The sequence below is a fragment of the Rhinichthys klamathensis genome, unplaced genomic scaffold (genome assembly GCF_029890125.1).
Source record: "Rhinichthys klamathensis goyatoka isolate OS25496 unplaced genomic scaffold, OSU_Roscu_1.1 h1tg000196l_1, whole genome shotgun sequence".
NCBI lineage: Eukaryota > Metazoa > Chordata > Actinopteri > Cypriniformes > Leuciscidae > Rhinichthys > Rhinichthys klamathensis.
In genome coordinates, this window is record NW_026606722.1 from 1868595 (window position 1) to 1890915 (window position 22321).

At 39.4% G+C, this 22321-nt stretch overlaps 1 protein-coding gene across 2 annotated transcripts in view; it reads right to left on the reverse strand.

Moving 5' to 3' along the window:
- Positions 1-22321, reverse strand: part of LOC130096027 (exostosin-1) — a 410859-nt gene that overhangs the window by 23981 nt on the left and 364557 nt on the right. For both annotated transcript variants that reach the window (XM_056262651.1, XM_056262649.1), the window contains exons 9-10: positions 14120-14209; positions 5432-5592 (exon numbers count right to left, since the gene is read on the reverse strand). In XM_056262651.1, the coding sequence (XP_056118626.1) occupies positions 5432-5592; positions 14120-14209 (251 nt within the window). The remainder of the gene's footprint in view (positions 1-5431; positions 5593-14119; positions 14210-22321) is intronic.

Genomic DNA, 22321 nt, shown 5'->3' on the forward strand with positions numbered 1-22321 from the left:
CTGAGTATAGGACAATGCTAGGCCTCCTCTCGCTTAGAGAATTGTTATGTTGAGGTCTCTGTCTGCAGAGCTCCACCACACAATGGTGCTGAGTTGTCAGGCTTTTGTAGCCTCTTTGGCCACTGCCTTTAGGAAGCGCAATGGGCCTCCTCTCGCTATAGAGAGTTATTTTAGCCTCTGCTCTTTTTAAGCTTCACCTGCATACAGTACAAGTTGATTATGCTCCATCAAGCCTCCTCAGGAAGCTGTTTTCGGCTCTCTGGGCCACCTTAGCTATAGCTTAGGTCTGGAGCATTGTTAGGCTTCTTCTCGTTATGAGATTCTTCCTGCGAGGCAGTGTTGTCAAGCCGTTAGGCTCCCTTTGAGGCTCTTTGGCTACTGCTTTTATAGAAACTGCTCCTCAGTGCTCCGCCTGGGGCAGCATCGAGTTGTTAGGCGCACTATGTGCCTCCTTGACAGGAGCTTGTACAGGGTAACAATGCTTGAGCCTCCTCGGCTGTTCTTTTGATAAAGTGTTGCTAGGCCTACTGTTAGGCCTCTGCTCCCCAAGAGCTCCAACTTTTTTGCAATTCCGAGTTTTAGGGTCTCTTTGAGCCTCCTTGGAGCTGCCCTCTCCTGAAGACAACAATTGAATGACGTATTTCACAGGTGCCCTTTTATAGTCATGGTTGCACCAGCAGTGATGTCATAGGCTGCCGCCTGCCCATGTCAAGTTCATTGTCATGTTTAGACTTACGCTTCAGACAATGGTCACGCCAGAGGCATTCCCCATAGCGCTCTCTAGAGGACGCAGCATCTCGTTCACCTTCTCAGGGAACCATGGTTACATAACCTGAGACGTTTTGGTTATTGTGTATGTAATGCCCTGTGAAGAAGTAAGCAGATTAAAATAAGCAAAGGATTTTTCTTATTTTTGTAAAGGATTAGTAAACTCAGCTAATCAGGTTGTATTAGCTATGGCAAACTGACTACGGATATTTTCAGATGACACACACTTTAATCCACAGCTGTGCTTGGGTCTCAGAAACAATTGGAACAAATAAAAACTAAAGTTCATTGCAAAAATGTTATACATTTCTCTCTTTTTTTCATTCCATACTACCTTGCAACATTGTGTAACATAATTATTTGCGTTGATTAGCCCTCGGAAGCCTACTATTATACTGCGATTAAACTGTTTGAAAGTATTTTAATTAAAAATCAATAATACTCTTGAATTCAATCATTTTCCAGGCACTTTTTTAAAGCAGTGGCAGCTGGTGCTTTTCAACGGTGGGACAGCTACTTGTAATAAGCTAATAATGATTTTAAATTCCCCTAATTATAATAATAAAAAGTCCTTATTCATTATTGGCCACTTATTGCAAGTTCTATTCAAGAGCACATTCAAGCACCTGGGTTCCCCGCAGCACTTTGAAACTAAGGCGGCCGCCTAAGCAACACACGCCTGCCGGCTTAACTACGTCGTCAAAAAAAATTACATGAGCGATATCCGCCGTGTTACTCTGTCCTGTTTTCTCCCTTTCAATCTTTAAATATGTGATAAGCCTTCGTGTTCGCTTCAGTCTTGTTATCAGTGCGTTCTTCCGCAGCGGCGCCGAGCACGTCAGAACAAACAGAAGACAGGGAGGTGTGTGTGTGTGTTTGTGTGTGTTCATCTGAGCCTCATTGGTCTAGTCTCAGCCTCAGATGTCACGCCCACGGAACGTTGGCTAAACGTCTGATGCATATGGTACACTTAACTGGAAACACTTCAGGAATGTCGAAGTCGTCATCTGATTGGTTGAATTTTATCGGATTTCCGGGGGGCGCGAGTGTCGCGTTTATTTTCGGTCCGCCGGGAAACAAAGCGCAGACGTGTGATTGCGGAAGAAAAACTGTTGTGTTTACATGAGTGACAATGAGCATTTATCAAGATCAGCTAAACGTAGGATTCTCAAAAGTATGCGAGGTTCACGGCATAGACTCTTGAAGTTTTCTTCTCCTTCTTTGATTTTCTATGCTGACTGACGGGTTGCACGCCGGTCTGTTGTTGTGGGGACATTTCCACGCACCGAAACGTGACGCTGAACGAAACGAACTGTAATTGGTTGTTTGACATGTCGGTCAAACGGCCTTATGGCGGGCCTTGGCCAAAGAATGCTGCTATGAATTCCAGACCTTCAGCCGTCAGTCTGAAGGTCTGGCTACGCGAGACTATCATTGGTCTGACACTGCTCGTCAATGTCGTAATATTTCAGATGACCAATCAAATCAAAGTAGGCGGGCTTTATGTTCACAGCGCGAATTTTAGCCATTTTAGCAGAGCGAAATTTAGACAGTAAATTTAGACAGTAAAGGAGCGACTCGACGCGCTTCAGTTTACTGTCGGCCAAGTGCGAGATAAGATGTAAGTTGCTAAATTAAACATTTCCTATTTGACAATTTTTTTAGGTCATAAATGTTAAACGAATCACAAAAATAATCAGGCAAACTAATAAACTTTTGTCTATTTTCACCATTTTGACCTGAAAATAGACCACTATGTGACGTGACTCATGTAATGTAGCCTAATAATTAGTTTACTGTCATTGTGAGGGGACAAGACACATTAACCAGGGTACCCGCGGGATCTTAAAAGCATTGAAAAAAGCCTTGACTTTGGTATACAATGTCTTGGATTTCGTTACAAAGGTATTATATATTTTTTGCCTTTACTAGGATTAAGTTCATACCATAACAAAATTAACTGTTACTAATGCAGACTAATTAAAAATTCATGCAACGTTGAGTGCACCTCTCACTCCACGTCATAGCAGAAAGCGCGAAAGCGTGCGCACCGTTACTATGGTTACTAGGCTAGTGAGTTACAGAACAAGATAGTAGCCAAGCGTAGTTTGTCGTCTGAAATGGGAAAGTTTCAGTTTAATCCGCTGTGGCCACAAATGCCAGAATTCAATAATTTAAACCCCAAATCAGAGCTTTTCTGTTAAAAGAACATGTTTTCTACCCGGTCTTTTCAATAGTATCTGGTAACCATGCGCGCGCGCTTTCTACACCGCTCAAGAAGCGCGGATGATCTGAAAACACAGACAAGCTGGAGTTCAGCAATCTTCATTTGAGATTTTCCAGCCCGATCTCATGGCAATTCGTACGAATTTTACGAGGTGGCTAATTCGTACTAATTCATACGACCTCACTCGTCCAAATTCGTACGATTTTTGCTAATTCGTACATATTTTACGAGTTACCAAATTCGTATGAATTCGTACGAATGACCTACCCCTGACCCCGCCCCTAAACCTACCCATCACGTGGGTTTAGACAAATCGTACAAATTCGTACGAGTGAGGTCGTATGAATTAGTACGAATTAGCCACCATTTAATCACTCGTACGAATTCGTCGAATTGGTCGTGAGATAGCGTTGGATTTTCAACTTAAATTGAAGTGTCATTCAGTCGGTTTATGTTCTGTCATGAGCTGCTTGCGCTGTTTGTGAGAACAAAATGCAGGCTGATATCCAGCAGTGTTTTTAATGTTGATGCAATGTTTCCCGAATATCCACACGATTTCAAACGTGACATTGATTTTATACAACAGTTAAAAAACAAAACAAAAGGGGTAAAATTAAGTGATTTACTACATTTAAAACAGTATAGTCAGGCTTATTGCTCTATTTTGCGACGAAATCTGTGGCTTTGAACGTATCGTGAGATTCAATGAATGACTCGATGACTCACACATAAAGACAACGAGTTACCGCCACCTACTGGTGATTTTAATATAATATTTTTATTAATATTAAACGATTTTTAACATTGCCTATTTATTGAACATTGTTTTATTTAAGGCATTGGTTATTTTTTTAAAGGTATTACAAAGGTAAAAAATGAAATGGAAAAATTGATTAAAGGGGGCAGATATTGTCCCTTAATGGAAAAGGTGTGACAAAAACAGTTATGCAATCCCCCATTCCCAACCCCCCCCAACCCCCCCACATAATATGCAAAAATAGCTCAAAAGTAAACTATAGTAGGATAAATGGGAGACCATGGCCAAAAATAACTTCCATTTGCTAAAACACCCAAAGAAGAAAATCCATTATTGCATTTTCATGACTTTCCAAAAGACCCATTTCACAATCCAAATATTTGTCCAAAGTAAATGAGAGGGGTATTACTGAAGATTACACCGTGTCTAGTTTTATGAAAAGAAAACTGTTAACTGTCAGCATCCTGGTATAGCGGTACACTTTTTTATTGTCTTTTTTCTCTATTGCATATTTTAGTAATCATTATAAATTAGCTTTAACACATCACATATTTGAGTAATCATCATAAATTAGCTTTAACACTCAAAATTAATTCCGTGAAAACTGTTTTGAAATGGGACATTGCTTTACTATGAAAACAGTACTTTAAAACCTTTAAATTCTCCCCCAAAAAAAAAAATTCAACTTCAAATTTGGAACACAACTTAGACATACACTCATTGGCCACTTCAGAACTGCCTTAATTCTTCATGGCATAGATTCAACAAGGTGCTGGAAACATTCCTCAGAGATTTTGGTCCATATTGACATGATAGCATCACACAGTTGCTACAGAATTGTTGGCTACACATCCATGATGCGAATCTCCCGTTCCACCACATCCCAAAGGTGCACAATGGGATTGAGATCTGGTGACTGTTTTGAGAATAGTGAGTTACTCATTGTCATGTTCAAGAAACCAGTTTGAGATGATTTGAGCTTTGTGACATGGCATACTATCCTGCTGGAGTAGGAAACCGTTTCATGGACAACACACATATGGGATTACAGAGGGGGAATCACATCATATGGACATCTAGCCCAGTACAAGGGCTGACCGGTCAGGCATACACACAAGTACTGGGCCTGGTGTCAGATGCCTCCGGATGCTGGAAGAACCCGATTCAGGGTTCCACTTTAAGACCTGCCGCTGCTGCATTGTGGGTTCCCATTTTCTCAAAACACCTTACTTTAACTAATTTAAGACTTTGCTTATGAGGATACTCAACAAAATGGCTATTTTTGCTAAATTGTGTTTTTCGTCCATTCAAACGCTGGCTGAAGTGACTTTGTGCGCACAGGAGATTCCCAGAGAGCGCGCCAGTATCGCACTGCGTTCTCTTTTGTGTCTTATCATGCTTGAGTGGTTTAAAAGCATTTGCTTGAATAAGAGCGTGATCATATAATGTAACACTGGCCAATGAATGATGGAAAAAAACGGATCCTGCATTACTTATTTTTAACACGTTAAACCGAAAAAATGCATTGCAATTGTCAATGCATTAATTTTGACAGCCCTAGTTAAAACTCAACTACATGCGTAAATGTAAAAAAAAAAAAAAAAAAAAGCAGAATAGAACAAAAAAATATACATCTTTAGGTCAGTTTTGTCTGTGTTGTATTGTTCTCTGGAGATTACCTGTGGTAGAACGCAGCTCCTGTGAGCACCATGGAGTATTCGTTGGTCCATTTAGAGGTATAACCCCACCTCCCCTTCCCACTGTCCCAGTAATGGCTGCGTGCTGGGTAGCCTACAATACGATCTGGAAAACTTTGCCATACAATGAAGGCAAAATCCACCTGCAAACACAGAGAGGTGCACAATTTAGATTACAAAAGTTCTGAAATAAACTAAAGTAAATAAAGAAGTTTAATTTTTGGTTTTCCTTTAAGAACGAAGACATAATGTTCCTGTCCATTATCTCTTCAGACTTAAGATAAAAACAAAGTGAACACACTGCTTAGAAACTCATCAGAGGAGATTAAAGAAGTAGAATTAACAAAAGCAACATTTGCTCTCTTGATAGTCTCTTAAAAGAACTGTCACGGGCTAACATCCAGTGAGATAAATGATCAAAAGAGCCAATGAGTGTTAAAAGAGAACAAGCCTTTTCTAACTCATCTCTTTATTTATAGCCTTGGATTTTTTAATGCCTTCAGACATGCTTCAACGTCAACACAACTGACTTGTCTGCATGCAGGGGATGAGAGCCGTTCTTGCTCTGTCAAAGTCAGCATATGCACATGTTAAAAAATGAACCCTCAAATCAGAGGAAAAGGTTGCAAACGTCCCCCTTAATGTTACAATAGATTAATCGCTGCATTAGTCGTAGACTCTGAACTAGATTTATGACATCATGCAAATAACGTGGCCGTAAGGAATTACAGCTTTAAGGCGCACCATTCCAGCAATGCACTGTGGGTGACACACTGAAATTTGCTGCATTCATTATGTGTACCGGACCTTGATTATGGATCTGAGTGAGTGGGAAAGATGAATGGCAGATAGAATCACGGCTGCTTTTTTCAAGAAGAACGGCACTCTATTATAATGAATGTAACTAATTGTCTAAAACAATTTTTTTGCGAAATTTGTGCCAAAACATTGACCAAAAAAGGTCAATACTGAAATGTAGTGCCTGGAAAAACCTAGACAAACATGATGTGGGGAAAAAAAGTTAAAAGTTACGAATTCGTTTCCACAACAAATTATTTTGTTCCCTTGTTTAGGGTAAACTTGGCCATGCTGTACTAATTCATTCCTTTGTTTTAGTTAATTAATAAGTCGTTAGAAACACATTTTTAATTGTAGCCATGATATCTTCTTTTTTCTTTTCTTGCATGTCATGTGCAAGACCCCGTAGATTTATGTTGGTAAACATGGCAAATATGTGTGACCAATTTGAACCCGTTGCAAAATTTGTGTAGGGACACCTACCCGGACATACGGGTATAAATAGGACCGGCATTACTTCATTCATGTTTTTCTGAAGAGCCGAGACAGGATCTCGGCCATGCAGCGGTGGTTCAGGGCTGTGGCAGGGGGACGTAATGTCTCCGTTACCTCCTTCAGGGAACGGGGGTTAGATTAGTAACCTAGACTCTCCTATTCAGTCAGTCACGTTCAACGTTACATCGAACTGACATCATGGGGTCCCTATGAAAAAGCGCCATATTCACTGAACTGTGTTGCGAGTGTTGGAGACGCAGATGCTGGCAAGCTGCCGCATACCCTTTTGGCAACTGCTCTTACTATGTCGTAACATACCCAGCGCCCCATGTAAGCCCAAGGAGGTAGTCCTCCATACCGAAGGGGACGGAAGGGACAGGGTTTACTCTGGGGATGGTCGAAGCTGCTCTTCCTACCCCAGGCAAGAGTGCATTGGAACTCAATTCCCAATTTTTTTCAGCCATGACCATAACGCTGGGGAAGCGTGCCTAATCCCAAAGGAGGGGACCACACTAGACCACACCAGGCCCAAAGGGAGGTAACGTGTGGAGGTTACACATAGGGACTGACCCGTGGGGCAGTGCTACATATGGAAGATCTCTGCGGTAGGTCCTACCTAGCCAGGGTGGGCTACTACCGGTGTAGAGATAGGGCAGGGCAGAACCACACAGGGAAAGACACGGATTTACCATCAGGGGAACGCCAAGGCGATGGCATCCACTATCCAGTTGGCCAACTTCTGTTTGGAGACAGCCTTTGTCTTCTCATGGCCGACCAAGGGCTGAATGTTTGGTGACAGCTTGGTGTGATAGCCTCATATGCATCAATCCGAGCGCCGTGATCGCGGCTGCGGATGCCATATGCCCCAGGAGCCTCTAAAATAGTTTCAGTGGAACCGCTGTCTTCCGCATGAAAGTATTCAGGCAGTTCAGCACCGACTGTGTGTGCTCGTTGGTGAAACATGCTGTCATACTGACCAAGTCCCTCTCCACACCGAGAAAAGAGATGCTTTGCACGGGGGAGAGCTTGCTCTTTTCCCAGTTGACCCGAAGCCTCAAATGGCTGAGGGGCCTGAGCACCAGGTTCCTGTGTTTGCATAACTGATCCCAAAACTGGGCCAGAATGAGCCAGTCGTCGAGATAGTTGGGAATGCCTACATCCCTGACTGGGGCAAGGGCAGCCTCCGCAACCTTGTTAAAGATGTGGGGAGACAGGGACAACCCAAAGGGTAGGACCTTGTACTGATATGCTCGACCCTTGAACACAAAGAGTAGAAACGGTCTGTGAAGAGGAAGAATCAAGACATGGAAGTACGCGTCCTTCAGGTTGATCGCTGCAAACCAATCCTGGGAGCGAATGCACATGAGATCAGTGTGAGCATCTTGAACGGGAGCCTGTGAAGGGCCCGATTCAAGACACGCAGATCAAAGATTAGCCATAACCCCAGTCCTTGCCTGCCACCAAGGTAAACAGGACGCTATATGTATATATGGACGCTGAACCTGGGGGGAAGCCTGGTGAACTGAATCGCATAGCCTAGTCTGATTGTGCGAATGAGCCAACGGGAAGGACCGGGAATCACTAGCCAAGCTCTCAAGCTCCGTACGAGTGGTACCAAATGGCCGGGTAAAGAATCTTCAGTTCCGTTTTATTTCTGTTCCGCCGAGCAGGCGAAAAGGCTGGGGGCCAGCCCGTGGCGTCTTGGTGGCAGAGTCACGCCGGGGCAGGATGTGCTTTATGGCCGCCGTCTGCTTCTGGACTGCCGAGAACTGTTGGGAAAAGTCCTCGACAGTGTCGCTGAAGAGGAAAGCGAATTTAGTCGGTGTCCTTCATCTCATCCAGGTCCAATCATAGTTGACGTTCCTGGACCACCAGAGCGGATATCGTCTGGCCGAGGGTCTGGCTTGCAAATCTCACTGGCCAATGTTCATTGGCTCATTTTGTTACCACTTGGAGGTGATTGGGCTCCCAGGCGAGACCCCATGACGTCAGTTCGATGTAACGTTGAACGTTACTGACTGGATGGGAACTATAGCTTTCTAAGCTACAATCTACTCATAATCTATATGGAGTTGAAGTCGTGATAAAACAGTTGCAACAGATCTTTTCTTTCATATTGTGACGTACATCCAAGTGAAACATTGTCGAAAAAGAAAAAAAAGGTATGGAGGGGAACTGGTTCAATCCATCGGTTGTTGATTGGATGGAGGCGGATCTTAATGCAAGCTTAGAGTCAATTTTATGAAAGGGGTGGAGTGAGTGATTAGTCACATGAATTTGTGGCACAGGTGATTGACTTAAAAAAAAAAAAAACACTCGCCAAAACTTGAGTTCCCACAAGCAAAATTGAGGATCCAATTGAGATGAATGGAAATGCAAACATTTGTGGCAAGCACACATACAGTCAGATGTGCAATAAAGACAAAATGGGAAAACAAACATACAATAAATGAAGACACAAATTCACCTGCGAAAATAAGCACACACTAGATTAATGCTGTAATTTATATTACTCTGTCATTGTACTATAACAATTATTACCCTTTCTGGTCAATTCTTCAGGCCATTAACTGCAGCACAGACATCATAACCCATGGGCTCTGCTTTGCCGCTGTTACACCACACATGTACCTACAGTCTAATGATGCTTGACGCACAAGAAAAACTCAACCCCTATATTACATTTCCCATTTTAATAAGCTAGTTAATGAGTCGAAACAATGCAATTATCAATTCCGTGGAGCCATAGCGCTGCACAGTCTTAAAAAAAATTTAACTGCTACTGTTAAATATGCCATATTCTCACAATCTCAGCACTATTCAATTAAAACCCTCTCAAACGCTTAAAGGGCAATTACTGGGGCAGATTACTGTGCGAAATGAGTAGAAGGTTCTTTCTAAATGTTGCTGGATTTGTCTAAAGCCACAAGAACTTCCTCACTGAAACTGAGACTCATTAAACTTTTGTAATACTTTGTCTGTAATCTTGTACCACTATAAAAGTTAAGTGGAAATCCTGACCAGGCAGAAGTAAAGATGTACTAGCTGCAGTTAATAAAACATCCGTTTGTTGAATTATGAATAGCAGGTTTCAAACACACACTGAGCTTCGCCACACGTAATGAACCTGAGAAATTAGAAGCTTTCTACATCAGATTGGGATTGGATGAATACTCCCCGCTTGTAACACTGAAATGGAATAATACCTTACAACGTACTGAATACAGTGCAGTAAATACAGTACACTGTCTAATAATTTTTATAGTACTATTATACCATTTTTGTACTATATATATATATATATATATATATATATATGCAAAGCTTATAAGTTGTGCCACTGAGTCTAATAGTGATCGTGAGCTTTGCATTCAAATGTAGGAAATTCATTCATATAAACATGATACAACTTACCCCACAGCTTCTGGCACATTATAGGCTATAATAATTCATGACTAACCTTTACTTATGGTTTTATAGATTTGCAATTTACCAACATAATTAAACATTTACACATAGATAAATTTGCTTTGACATAAATCTAATTTTACCTGCCATTTACAAAACAACAACAACAACAATAAAAAAAAGTTGATCACTTTTCTCAACTACAGGCAGGTGTATATGAAGGGATCTTTGTAATTGCCCACATGATAAACAATTCTCTGTCTCATACAAGATTTACAGTTGTATAAATCTAAAGAATTTATATCTTTCTTTCCTTAAACTTCCCCCTGGAATTAGCACTATGTCAGAGAGTCGTGATTTTGCTAACTTCCACTGTTGGCTGATTCAACATAATAAAATTTGCACCATCAGAGGATCAACACAATCTTTCAAGATCCAACTGCAATATACATTCCCTAACAAGATTAATTCCCACATTGTTTTTCTCCAACCCCTGCCTAGGAATTTACAAACAAGCTTCATATTCCCATAGACTCTGCCAGGAAAGCTGGCCAAAAAAGTGTTTCTTTTGTTTTTAACCAGAAAATGCACTCAACCCTGCACTGCAAAGGGAGAATTTTCCTTGCGTTGCCAACAAATCCTTTCTGGCCTCTGGATCATCTCAGCCTTAATCAAACTTAGACATACGACACTCTAATCATCACAGCACCCTGTCTGTCTGAGAATAAATAAATCCCAGAATACTTCACATTGCCTGAAACATCTTTGCCAGATGGTGCAGCCATGTTTTGTTGAATTGGCACTGCAGCCAGACTGATTTGCAAATCACAGCTCGAGGAATGATAGTTGTTAACTACACATTTATAATCCTTTTAAATACTAATCACTCCAGATTTGGCCAATTTGCTGGAAAACTGGAATATCATTCAGGTCTTTGAAACATTAAACTATTCTGTAACACTTTATTTCTATATGGACATATAGATTAAGTAACTTTGCCACTACATGTCAACTAACTCTCAGAGTATTCCACTGATAAAAATGATTCTGGTGAAGTAAATACTACAGAAAAACCAATGTAATTTCAAACCTGAAACCTGAAATCAGGATACAGATACATACCAACATCTTTTTGTAAGTTTGGACATCAGAGTAGAGATGGCCTCTTTCTCTCTCTTTCTCTTTTCTTTGTCTAGCACATATTTTTGTCTGATTAAATTATACAGCTGAGAGAAATTAAAAAATGAGCCCAGCAGGCTGCTGATGCTGCAGTGTGCAAATATCATCTCTTCTCTCAGGGAAAATGAAGACAGAGAATTGACATTAACAAAGTGCAGTACAAACACAAAATATGCCAGCAATGGACAATACATGCAGCATCACAAATACCACTGAACAAAAGAGAATATAATGAGGTGAGAAAAAAAAAGACAGGACAGAGGGAGTAAACTGACGCTACGTTTACACTAGTGCGTTTTTGTTTTAAAACCCATAACATACGGTTATGCCTGGCGTCCACGCTACTCTGGAGTTTTCAACCCTTAAAAACTGAGACTTTTGGAAACGCTGTAGACCTCGTTTTAGTTTGAAAACTCAGTTACTGTCATGATTCTGCCATCATGTCTTTGATTTCTCAGGTCTTGTGGCAGAATCATGACAGACCCATGTTTTATGTACAAGCGCATGGCCTGTTGTTTGGGCCATGTGCTTGTGTTGTCTTGTTTTGCAACTCCGCCCCCTTGTTCTCCTTGTTTAGTCATTATTGCCTTGTTAGCGTCACCTGTTCCCCTCGTTAGTTTCTTGCTATTTAATCCCCTTGTGTTTGCTGTCCTGTGTCGTTCATTGTGTCAAAACTGCGTGTTACTCTCTGTGAGTACATTGTCTGTATCCTGTGAATAGATTCGTAAGTTTGTGTAGCTGTTTGTTTTCTATCTGTCTAGTCTTAGGCCTCGTTTACACGAGAACGATTCCGGGTGAAAACGTAAAAATATTTTATCGGATGTGCCTTTCGTTTACACGGCAACGGCATTTTGGGGGCTTAAAAACGCAAAAAAAAGAAACCACCCTCTAGAGTGGATATCTTAAAAACGCTCCACCGTCGCGTTCCCGTCTAAACGGTAAAAACGCGAATCTGCTCACGGTGGCTCTCGTCGCGTACGCGTTTACGTCACATGCATGCGCCAGTACAGGAAAATAACAACCAACATGTCAGATTATTTCCATATGTCGGACCTTCAAGTTGCCCTAGCAGCTCTGGAAAACATACAAGAGTCTTTTCAACAGTTGTACAAAATATTCTAAGATATGGTGTTGTTGTGTGGCAGTGCTTCACATTGCCACCTAGCTGCCTGGAGTGCATACTACATCGAATTACACACACTTTTGCGTCACCATATGCACGCGGATTTTCCAACCATAACGCTCGTCTAAACGCAGAATAAAAAGTGATAGCGCAACGCCAATTTTGCGTTTTCTCTTCAGATTGTTTCCGTGTAAACATAGCCTCAGTCAAAGTTTAGCTTCCCAGTCTTGTCTATGTTTTGCCCCCTCGTGGGTTTTGTTTTCTGTTTTGTTCCTCAATAAACCCTGTGTGTGTGCATTCAGTCTGCTTTTGGGTTCGTCTATCTGCATCCTCATAACAGTTACGTTTCAGACGGAACAAAACGGAGACTTCTGGTTCATTGCGTATCCTTCCCTGATTCGTCAAGCCCTTATCATATGACCATTACCAAAGTAAAGTCGTTTCGCTCGGCGGCCATGTATGAAACGCCTCTCGGACATGCAAGTGCAGCTCCTATGTTTTTGAATGGGGAAACATCAAATTCTCCAAAACTGTTCACCAAGCTTACGATTAAATTTCATATTTGAAATCACCAATGAAATTTGACAACAACTGTCTCATAAATTTTGTTTCTAAACGCTTGAATCGTGACAGAAAACTAAATTTTTCAGGCTGGATCAAGCTGATGCACATGCGGAAACACACCTGACAGTTTATATAGTAACCGGAGCTTCTAACGGCAGCTGCAGTGACGCGATTACGTTAACAATCTGTGATTGGCTCTTATTTAGAAGGCGGGACTTATTCCGCCATATTGAGTGTTGCACTTTTTCCCATTTAAAACAATACGAGTGACGCGTCTTGTGATATTCTATAGACTATAGTCTTTGCCATTACGCTCCAGAAAGAAACAACAATAACAGACCAGCCTCTGCAACCGTATAAAAAATAACATGGAGACCGAACTGCAAGCTTTGATGTATGTAATGTAATTCGATACGTACGACTGATCATGCCAAAACGCGGCAGAGACAGTTGCGTTCAGTCCATGTTCACAGTTGGTGTTTTAAATCTGCTCCAGTCGTTGGAAAACAGTCTGTAACTCTATTCAGTTCAGTTTTGTTTAAGCTAGTCGTTAAGTGTGTCCCCGGCATTAAACTCTGCATATTTTAGGCTAATACTGCAGCTGCATACATGCGCAAGAGGTAAGCTATTACTAGAGTAATCGACAACTGTTTACATTGTATATGATATCTGTATGCGCATGCCCAAGTGTCCATAAATGGTCATGAGACATGCAATTTGGTCGTGTAGTGTGGAGATCCTTTTTGAAACGAGGTGCGAACGCCGGTATGGACAACGATCGTTTTCATTTTAAAACACTGTGACAAAACAAAAACGCACTAGTGTGGACAAAGCCTAAGAGAGTGAATGTTTGTGTGTGAGAGAGAAAGAGACCATGAAGCCATTAGCTTGGCAACAAGCTAAAACTCCATAGAAATTAGTAGTGTTTACTTTGCAATTTATGAGAGAAGTGCTATTTCAAAATGATAATTATATTTCAATTATAATGTCAATTTTGTCACTTGATGAAGGTTTGGGATTCTAAATGAACCATCAAGACCATATGGTATTCCTTAACATTTCACTTAACCTTTATTGTAATGAATGAATGTGTGATTTCTCACCTCATTGGTGGACAGAACCGAGTCCTCGTCCAGGCTGAGAACTGCATCAGTTTTGATAGCTTGGTGAGGGAAAAAACGGCCACTCATCGTCTGAGGGGAAACAGGAAGTGATATTAGTGATTCATAGATTTTCACCACAGGTTCTGGTTGAAATTATGTAATTTACACAATCTTTGCAGTACTTTTTAGTTTTTACACTGTTTGATAATGTATTTATTAATAGAACTTTTCTTTGGCATCCTTGTCAATCATCGCCTACATCGCCTGTGACATCTGTTTGTGTCTTATCTGTTCATCAAGTGAACGTCAGAATAGCTGAACATCTGCCAGAACAATATGTTAATTTACACCTTGCGACTGGAAAAAGGACATAAAAAAAATAAAAGTGTGTAGTGAAACTTTTATGTCATTTGAGGTTATTGATCATCCATTTTAATGGTGGATTGCTGAATTTACTGTAACATGGACTGTAAATGTAACAATTCTAATTGCGTTCTCAAAGACACATTGTTTGTTCGCCAAGGCATTTGTGTCTGTATACCAGAGTCAATATTTGTGTGTCTCAGGGTGACAATTCAGCGTGCCATTTGGCTCAAGAAATTACTATTTATTTTCTGCCAAATTCTAGGGTTATACTTTATTTTGATGGTTCACTTGAGACTTTCTGTTGACTATAAATAACGGTACATCTACAAGTCAACTAACTAAGTTTTAGCTGAGTATTATTAGACTGTTAGGGATAGGGTTGGTAGAATAAGTTGTACTTACAGTCTGATGGGGAACATCACAATAAAGTGTTAGCAGATATTAAGCCGACAGTCTACTAATAATCTGATGACTGTTGACATATATACTAAGAACTTCTATATTCAGATTCATAATGAATGTGAATAATGCATAATGTATAACTAATTCTGAAATGAAAGTCATGATAACCCACTAGTAATGACTCAAGTATAACTAAAGGAATTACTAATTGTTTGGATCAGCATTCTAAGTGAAAAACATTATAACTCTTTAGTAAGGACTAAGGTTTTGGATAGTAATGAATCAAGTGTTACTACATCCGTCTAAAGGAATTACTAATTATTTGGATCAGTATTCTAAAGTGAAGATCATGATAACTCTCTAGTAATGACTGAAGTCATTATACGCTTTTGAGGTTTTCGTAAGGTTTGGATAGTAATTCCTTCCAATGGATTTGGTAACACTTGAGTCATTACTATCCAAAACCTGAGACCCATTTTTTTTCAACCAACAAGGACTTTGAATGCTTGGGAACCGAGTAAACGCCCTACTTCAAAGATCTTACAGATTTTCTCCAGGGTCCTGTTAAAACTGTCAAGTCATTGAAATGTTGACTTACCATAGAACACTGTCATAGCAAGTCATGTTTAGCGAATAGTGCGACTTTGTGATATCAGTGATAGAGAGCAGGAGGGCGGTGTTTTCCCATCATTCCCCTCTGTCAAGTCAAGTCACATTCATTCATATAGCTGCCATAATTCCTGTCTTGTGTGGACATTTATGTTATGTTCTGTTTTGTTCCATGTTTTGTAGTTTTTCTTGTTGATTAGCTCCTGATTGTTCCCAGGTGTGTCTTGTTTTCCTATCACCCCTTGTGTAACATTGATCCACTGGAGGCAAGTTTGCAGAACCCAAGTGCAGTTTAATATTATTCAAAAACAAGATCATACAATAAATCAAAGGCATGGCGTGGCATGAAACTCAGGACACGGACATGGATGGACATGGACATGGCGCTTACCAACAGTGGTTACATGAAACAATAGGCTACTTGACAAACAAGGCAAACATGAGGGCTTAAATGACAAGACAAGGGACACCTGTGCACTATGATCAGACAATAAATCAATGACAACATGACACATTCACATGGGGAACACGTGGCTGGATCACATGAAACATGAACCAGAAACAAAAACTACCCGTGACAATATACCTTTCTCATGTTCTTTGTCTGTTGTTGTTCTTCTATGGATGTTATGTGTGTGCTTGTTGTCAGTTTTGTTTGCCTTCCTTGCCCCTGTCTGTATTTATCAGTTTTGCCTGGATTTACTTTTATTATGTTTGTTTGAATAAATGTTTGCTGAATGGATCCTACTTTTCTTCCTCTGAAACAGCCACCGTTACAATACAATACACCGTTTACACTACAGATTGTTTCAAAGTAGCTTCACAGTGATAAAAGGAAATGAATGCAACAAAGATTGTTTTGGCTGTACAGCAGATCTAGAAGAAAGTCATTGTCTAGCTTAAGTAAGTTTTTAATTGATTAATTTCTGTTAACTAAAAATCATTAGTTATTAACTTAGGGGCCGCTTATACAACACCATTTTCAACTGAAAACAGAAAACTTTAAATGTGTTCTGGCCGTTCATTTACAAGACAACAGCATTTTGGTGGCCTGAGAACGTAAACTTTGAAGTAGATTTCAAAGTGCAAGTTTTTGAATAAGAGTTTTGAAAGCAATACCGTTATCATCTTCGTGTAAACTTCAAAAACGTGAATCTGTGAAAACGGTGATGGCATGCACATGTGTATTAAGTGTTTAGTCTATATGCATGAACGTTGAACGTGATTTCACCAAGTACCACATGTTCCATGATCAAAATCTTTGTTGATCCTGGATCAACTTTCCAATCAACCAATCAGATTTGAGGGACAAGTTTACAGTTTATGTCAAGTTTAGGCTTAGAACCAGGGTGAAGTACTTACACATCAGTGTCATTCACCTTTCATTACCCTCTGATTTTAGGGAAATGTTATGCGTAGGGTTAGGTTTAGGGGTAGGGATTGGGTAAGGACTACATTTTGGGACAGGAATGTTGATCCAGGATCAACAAAATACTGTATGTTGATCCAGGACCATGTCTTACTTGGCAAAATCACGGTGACCATGCATGAACATTTGAATGTGTATTTGCGCAGGCACTTAGTCTTTCTTTACAAAGTAACATCGGGAATTACTTGTCTGGCATCCATAATACAGAAAAAAAGTCCATGAAAAGTCCATGATGTAATTAGCCATTCATCAATGCCACAGCACTATAAAGTATAAAGTCTACTCTCAATAAGTCTATACTCTAGGGAGTGGATTAACTTTGGATCTTAAAACAAAGTGGGCAATGCATACCAGGGCTGCGTTTCTCAAAAGCATCGTGAGCTAAGTTGATCGTAGAGACCACTGGCGCCAATGGTTCAATGATCTACTTAGGCTTACGATGCTTTTAAAAATACAGCCCAGAATGATCAAATGCTAGTTTGTTAAAACATTGCCTGAATAGCTTTTAGTTTATTGTTGAATAATTCCAATATGCTGCATGGACAAGGCCGTGTTTACACCTGGTATTAAGATGAGTTTTGGTCGTTCGGATGAGGTAGATGGAAGTAGATGAGGGAGACACATGCCCATTTATACTTGTCTCTTTTGTGCACTTTCAACCACTTTTGATGGTTTCTTCAAAGGATGGGCTATGGGCTTTTTCAGATCTTTTGACCTAATGGACGAAATAAGCTCACGCAATATTCATATGAACACGCACAAAGATGACGGAAAAACACACAGCCTTCGTTTCTGCTCTGACAGCCGCAAGATCACACCGAACGCTGTGAGTGTGTGTTAGAAATCAGGGATGGTGGGAGAACATTGTCCTTGGTATGCTTTTTATCTTCAAACCAAACTCAGGTCAGGTGTAAACAGGGTCTAACTGGCATAAGCAGAAAACCAAAGTTGTCTCTGTTGAAGACCAAGTTATTAGTCTTAGTCTGGATCTTGACTCAAATTCTCCAAATAACCAACTGTGAGTTTAGCTGCCTTTAATTAACAGAGCACTGTAGAAATGAACATTTAGTAGCTAAAAAAATCACTGTTTCCCACAATCGATCCACCACGCCATTAGGATGACACTGTTTTAATCTATTACAGTAAATGGAGGCTACAGGGGGGTTCAAACCTAATTACACTATTGACTCTTCATTAATGCCATTAATAAAACTGTTCATGTGAAAAGAGTAACTCTACAAGTACCCCTGCTTCAGGAATGTATTCTCATCAGCACAACAATCTCTGAACCACCAGAGGGGCTGATATAGATTCAGAGAAATACAGGGAGTAGAATAAATTGACTGCTGAGTTTGTGTCATTAGTGAAGATTAGTGAAGTGTACAAGCCAAGTAAATAATTCAAGTGATGGAAATTATATAATAATTTCATGTTATCCAGTAAATATAAAATTCAATGGTAAATCTATTTTAATTCTGGTGGTAAAAATAAGGCATATAAAACATACTTATTGTATTTTTAGTGTATTTAAAACATGCCCCGTCATATAGAATTCCATTGTATGTGCATTACAAAAAAAAAAATGCTGTGAACCGAGCATATAATATATGCATATCATTGCATTTTTCATTCTGAGTCTTCTCTCATATATGTTCTGGAAAGGACTATGTAGTTATCTGGGAGGCCAGCTGTCTTTGTTGACACATGGCTCCTTCCTCTGATATCACTCCTTTTCCCTCAAGACATGGTTTATTTAACTGTAAAGCTCACATAATCTTCCACAGGGACTGTCTGCCCTTTACGGGTTCCTCGCCTCTGCTCCTGCATTATTTTATATACATTTTAACACAAATTTTAAAGCAAATTTTAACACCAGTTAACGCAGATATGTGTGTGTCTCTGATTGTGTATTGTTTAGTGTTGTTCCTCTCCTCACCATGGTCTTTAGTTCCCTTTTTCTTTAGTTTAACATTTACGGAGTCATTCATTTCACTATTTTGATTTATGTATTGTGTTAAGAACTCAAACAAGACCGGTAACCAGGTTAAATGTTTATTGTTTTCAGTTAACCACTTGCATAATATAAATTGTCATACTTACGTACTGGAACATGTTCCCATACCAAACAGACAAAACCCAGTCACAGTAACTGCCACCATTTTTGAATATCTCTTTCCCGCCAATAGAAGGCACAGTTAATTGTTCTCATGTGTGAGGGGGAGATTGGTGTTCTGTTTGATTCTTCGTTAAACATTGTTAAACATTAATAATTAATTGTGTTTGTTTTGTTTCCAATATTTATATCTTTTTGTATTATTCTAACAGTTTATCTCTTTGTTACTGTTAAATCTATTTTTTTTTGTCTTTCTTAAATTTCCTTATTACCTTTAATTACTAAATGGTTTAGTCCCAGTAGGAGGGGCCTTTTTAAGAGGGCCTCTCAGTGTTGTTAGGAAGCTCGTAGAGTGAGTTGGTTTGTAGTTGTTGTTCTGTTTTGGGTCAATTTATTGGCATAGCCAAAAGTTTGTTTGCGAAAAACTTTGAATAGTTACTTTATTTTTGTTTGTTTTGTCTTTTTTGGATTTTCTCTGTGAATACCATTTGCACTATATTGGAAAACCTTTGTTTTTCACTTATTGGAGTAAAAACTCAACTTTTGACTTCACGTCACTTCATTTTTACGCCTCCATCTGCCGGTACATTCAGAGCAGTGATGCTGCTACTGTTTGAAACATCTTTGAGGCCTCTTTGTGGCAGTTGGCACACCCCTGTCTCTGTTACAATTGGTTTGGTTTCAGGTTCACTTGACCCTAAACCAGAAATGTTTCTTGGGGGTATTTACATAAAACATGTCGGAAACAAATTTGGAGTGCAATAGGTTCACTTGACCCTAAACCAGACATGTTTTTTAGGGGGTATTTACAAAAAACATGTCGGGAACAAAGTTAGAGTGCAATAAAATGAAATGAAATGGAACAAAGGGGACAAAGTTGTGACAGTATACAGCCAAAGACTTCATGGCATGGCAGCATTGATGTAAGAAATTTCCTTTTAACTTCCCTGAAAGGGTTTTCCTAAGCAAACAGTTAAAGCACACCATTTAGAATGCTAAATTAATCACTGTCAAGTTATGCTAAAATCCAGTTTAGCCAGTGGCTTTCTTCACTGGTACCTCTGTGCTGTGTGTATGTAAAAGACATCATTATGATGCAAATGCTTCTTCTTTCTATGTAAATGCATTTGTGCTTTTTCCATAAAAATCTGAGCAAAGCAGTGTTGGGGAGTAACTAAATACTAGATAGATAAAGCGTTGTTGAAAATCAGGTTCGCGTACCTCGAAGTGATAAAATAAAATTCTGTATCAAATGTATAGGCAAGACAAGTAGTTTGTTCAGGCATGGTTTGTTGGGAAATTACAAACCTGCGCACACATATTCAAACGAATTTAACTATAGAATCAATTTTTAATGCGCATGTGAACGCCATCAGGTCACAGGTTCGCGTTTAAAGTCTGTTTAGAGAGAACGCCGTCGTCTTAGTGGCCCCTAATGTAATAACAAATGATAATTTTGCTGGAAGTGAATCAATCAAAACTAACTTTAGCTGGAAATAACATTCAAAAATCGCTATAAAGCCAAAACAATCTCTGTTACCGTAAATTGTATGTTTATCTCTGTAAAGCTGCTTTGAAACAATCTCCATTGTTAAAAGCGCTATATAAATGAAGATGACTTGACTTGACTAAATACAATTTTCAGTTGAATGACAGTAACAACAACTACCTCCAATGAGTAGCAGTGTAGCGCAACCAAACGCAACACCGCTTTTTTTAATGGCTGAGCTGAGGGAACAATCAAACATGCTCACCTAAATGGTGATCACTCTTATGTGGTGGAAAATGGCAACGACTATTTGCATATGCTAGCGATAGATGCTTTTTACACACACGTTAGACACTTTATTTCCAGTATTATAATATTTTCTTTATTTTTATTGAAAATAAATGCCTTTCCGATCTGATATGTGATGGGGAAAGGGAGTAGAGTGAACTCGGCAAAAGGCAGACTCGAAGTTCGGGTCATTTGCGTCAAAATTCCATAATTTGAGTTAGTGTAAAATAGCATTTGCCAACAAGGTGGGCTATTTGCACCTAGTGTAAATAGACACTCCGATTAAGAAATTACCCTTTGTATTTTGTAAATTCATGTTATTTATCTTGATGTGAACAATTAATCTGTGCCTTTTGAATTTTACAAGTATTGATTTGTTTTTGTTTAATCCTTAATCAAAATGCCGCAACCGCAAACTTCTCTCTGGTGACGTTTGCTGGACTTCCTCCAATCATTTAGTCTGCTTAAATCCCGCCCCTTTCTTACAATCGACTGCAAGCTCACATTCACATATGCCTCCATCCAATCAACAACCGATGATTAAAACCAAGACCCATCTTACTTTCTTTATTTTAATGATAATCCGTTTTACTCGGATGTAATACGTAACGCAGAAAAGATCTGTCGCTATTTCCATTTCATCGGGACTTTATTTTATCTTTTCAAGTTCACTGTTTTTGAACAAACAAAAATATGACTGTGATTAATTATATAAATGGATAGTTATATATTTTATTCATAAGATCATATTGGATGTTTGAGGTTTGCAACTTTTTGTTTGTAGCTTGCACACTGTAATAAATGGTGAAAAAAGATTTAAACAAAACAAAGATTATTGAATAACTGGAGTATATTTTACAAGAAAATACTATTTCAGTCTTTTTACTACAAAAATCAAAATGTGTTACTTGCCATTTCTTTGTAATTATTTGTGAAATCTACTTAATATTTATTTTATAATAATAATATATATATTTTTTTACATTTATATAGCGCTTTTCTCTGTACTCAAAGTGCTTTACATATGGAAGGGAGGAATCTCCTCGACCACCACCCATGTGCAGCCATATCGCGCCAAAACACACTCTAGCTTATTTTTCGATGGACATCCTAGGATTTTTAAAAGTATTTTTAAAAACTTCCCAAACTGCATAAAGTATGCCAAATTGTGGTAGCCTGTTTGATCTGTTACTTTATTTGCATAATTCCTATAGTACTAAAACAACCCAGACAGCACATATCAAACAAACTACGTGTCAGCAAGTACGATTCATTCTCTCTTTTTTTTAGCGTCTATCTTTCTGGGGTGTGTTTTGCAAAGCTAACTATGGTCGCAAGTTTTGTTGTTACAAACACAATTTAAACTATAGTTGGCTACCGATGCTTTTGGGAAACGCATCCATGTTTAAGACATCAGACATGTCTAATAAGGGGACACACACACACACACACAAAACATCACTTAGCATGATTTATAAGCTGTTGTCCTCATGGGGACAAGGATTT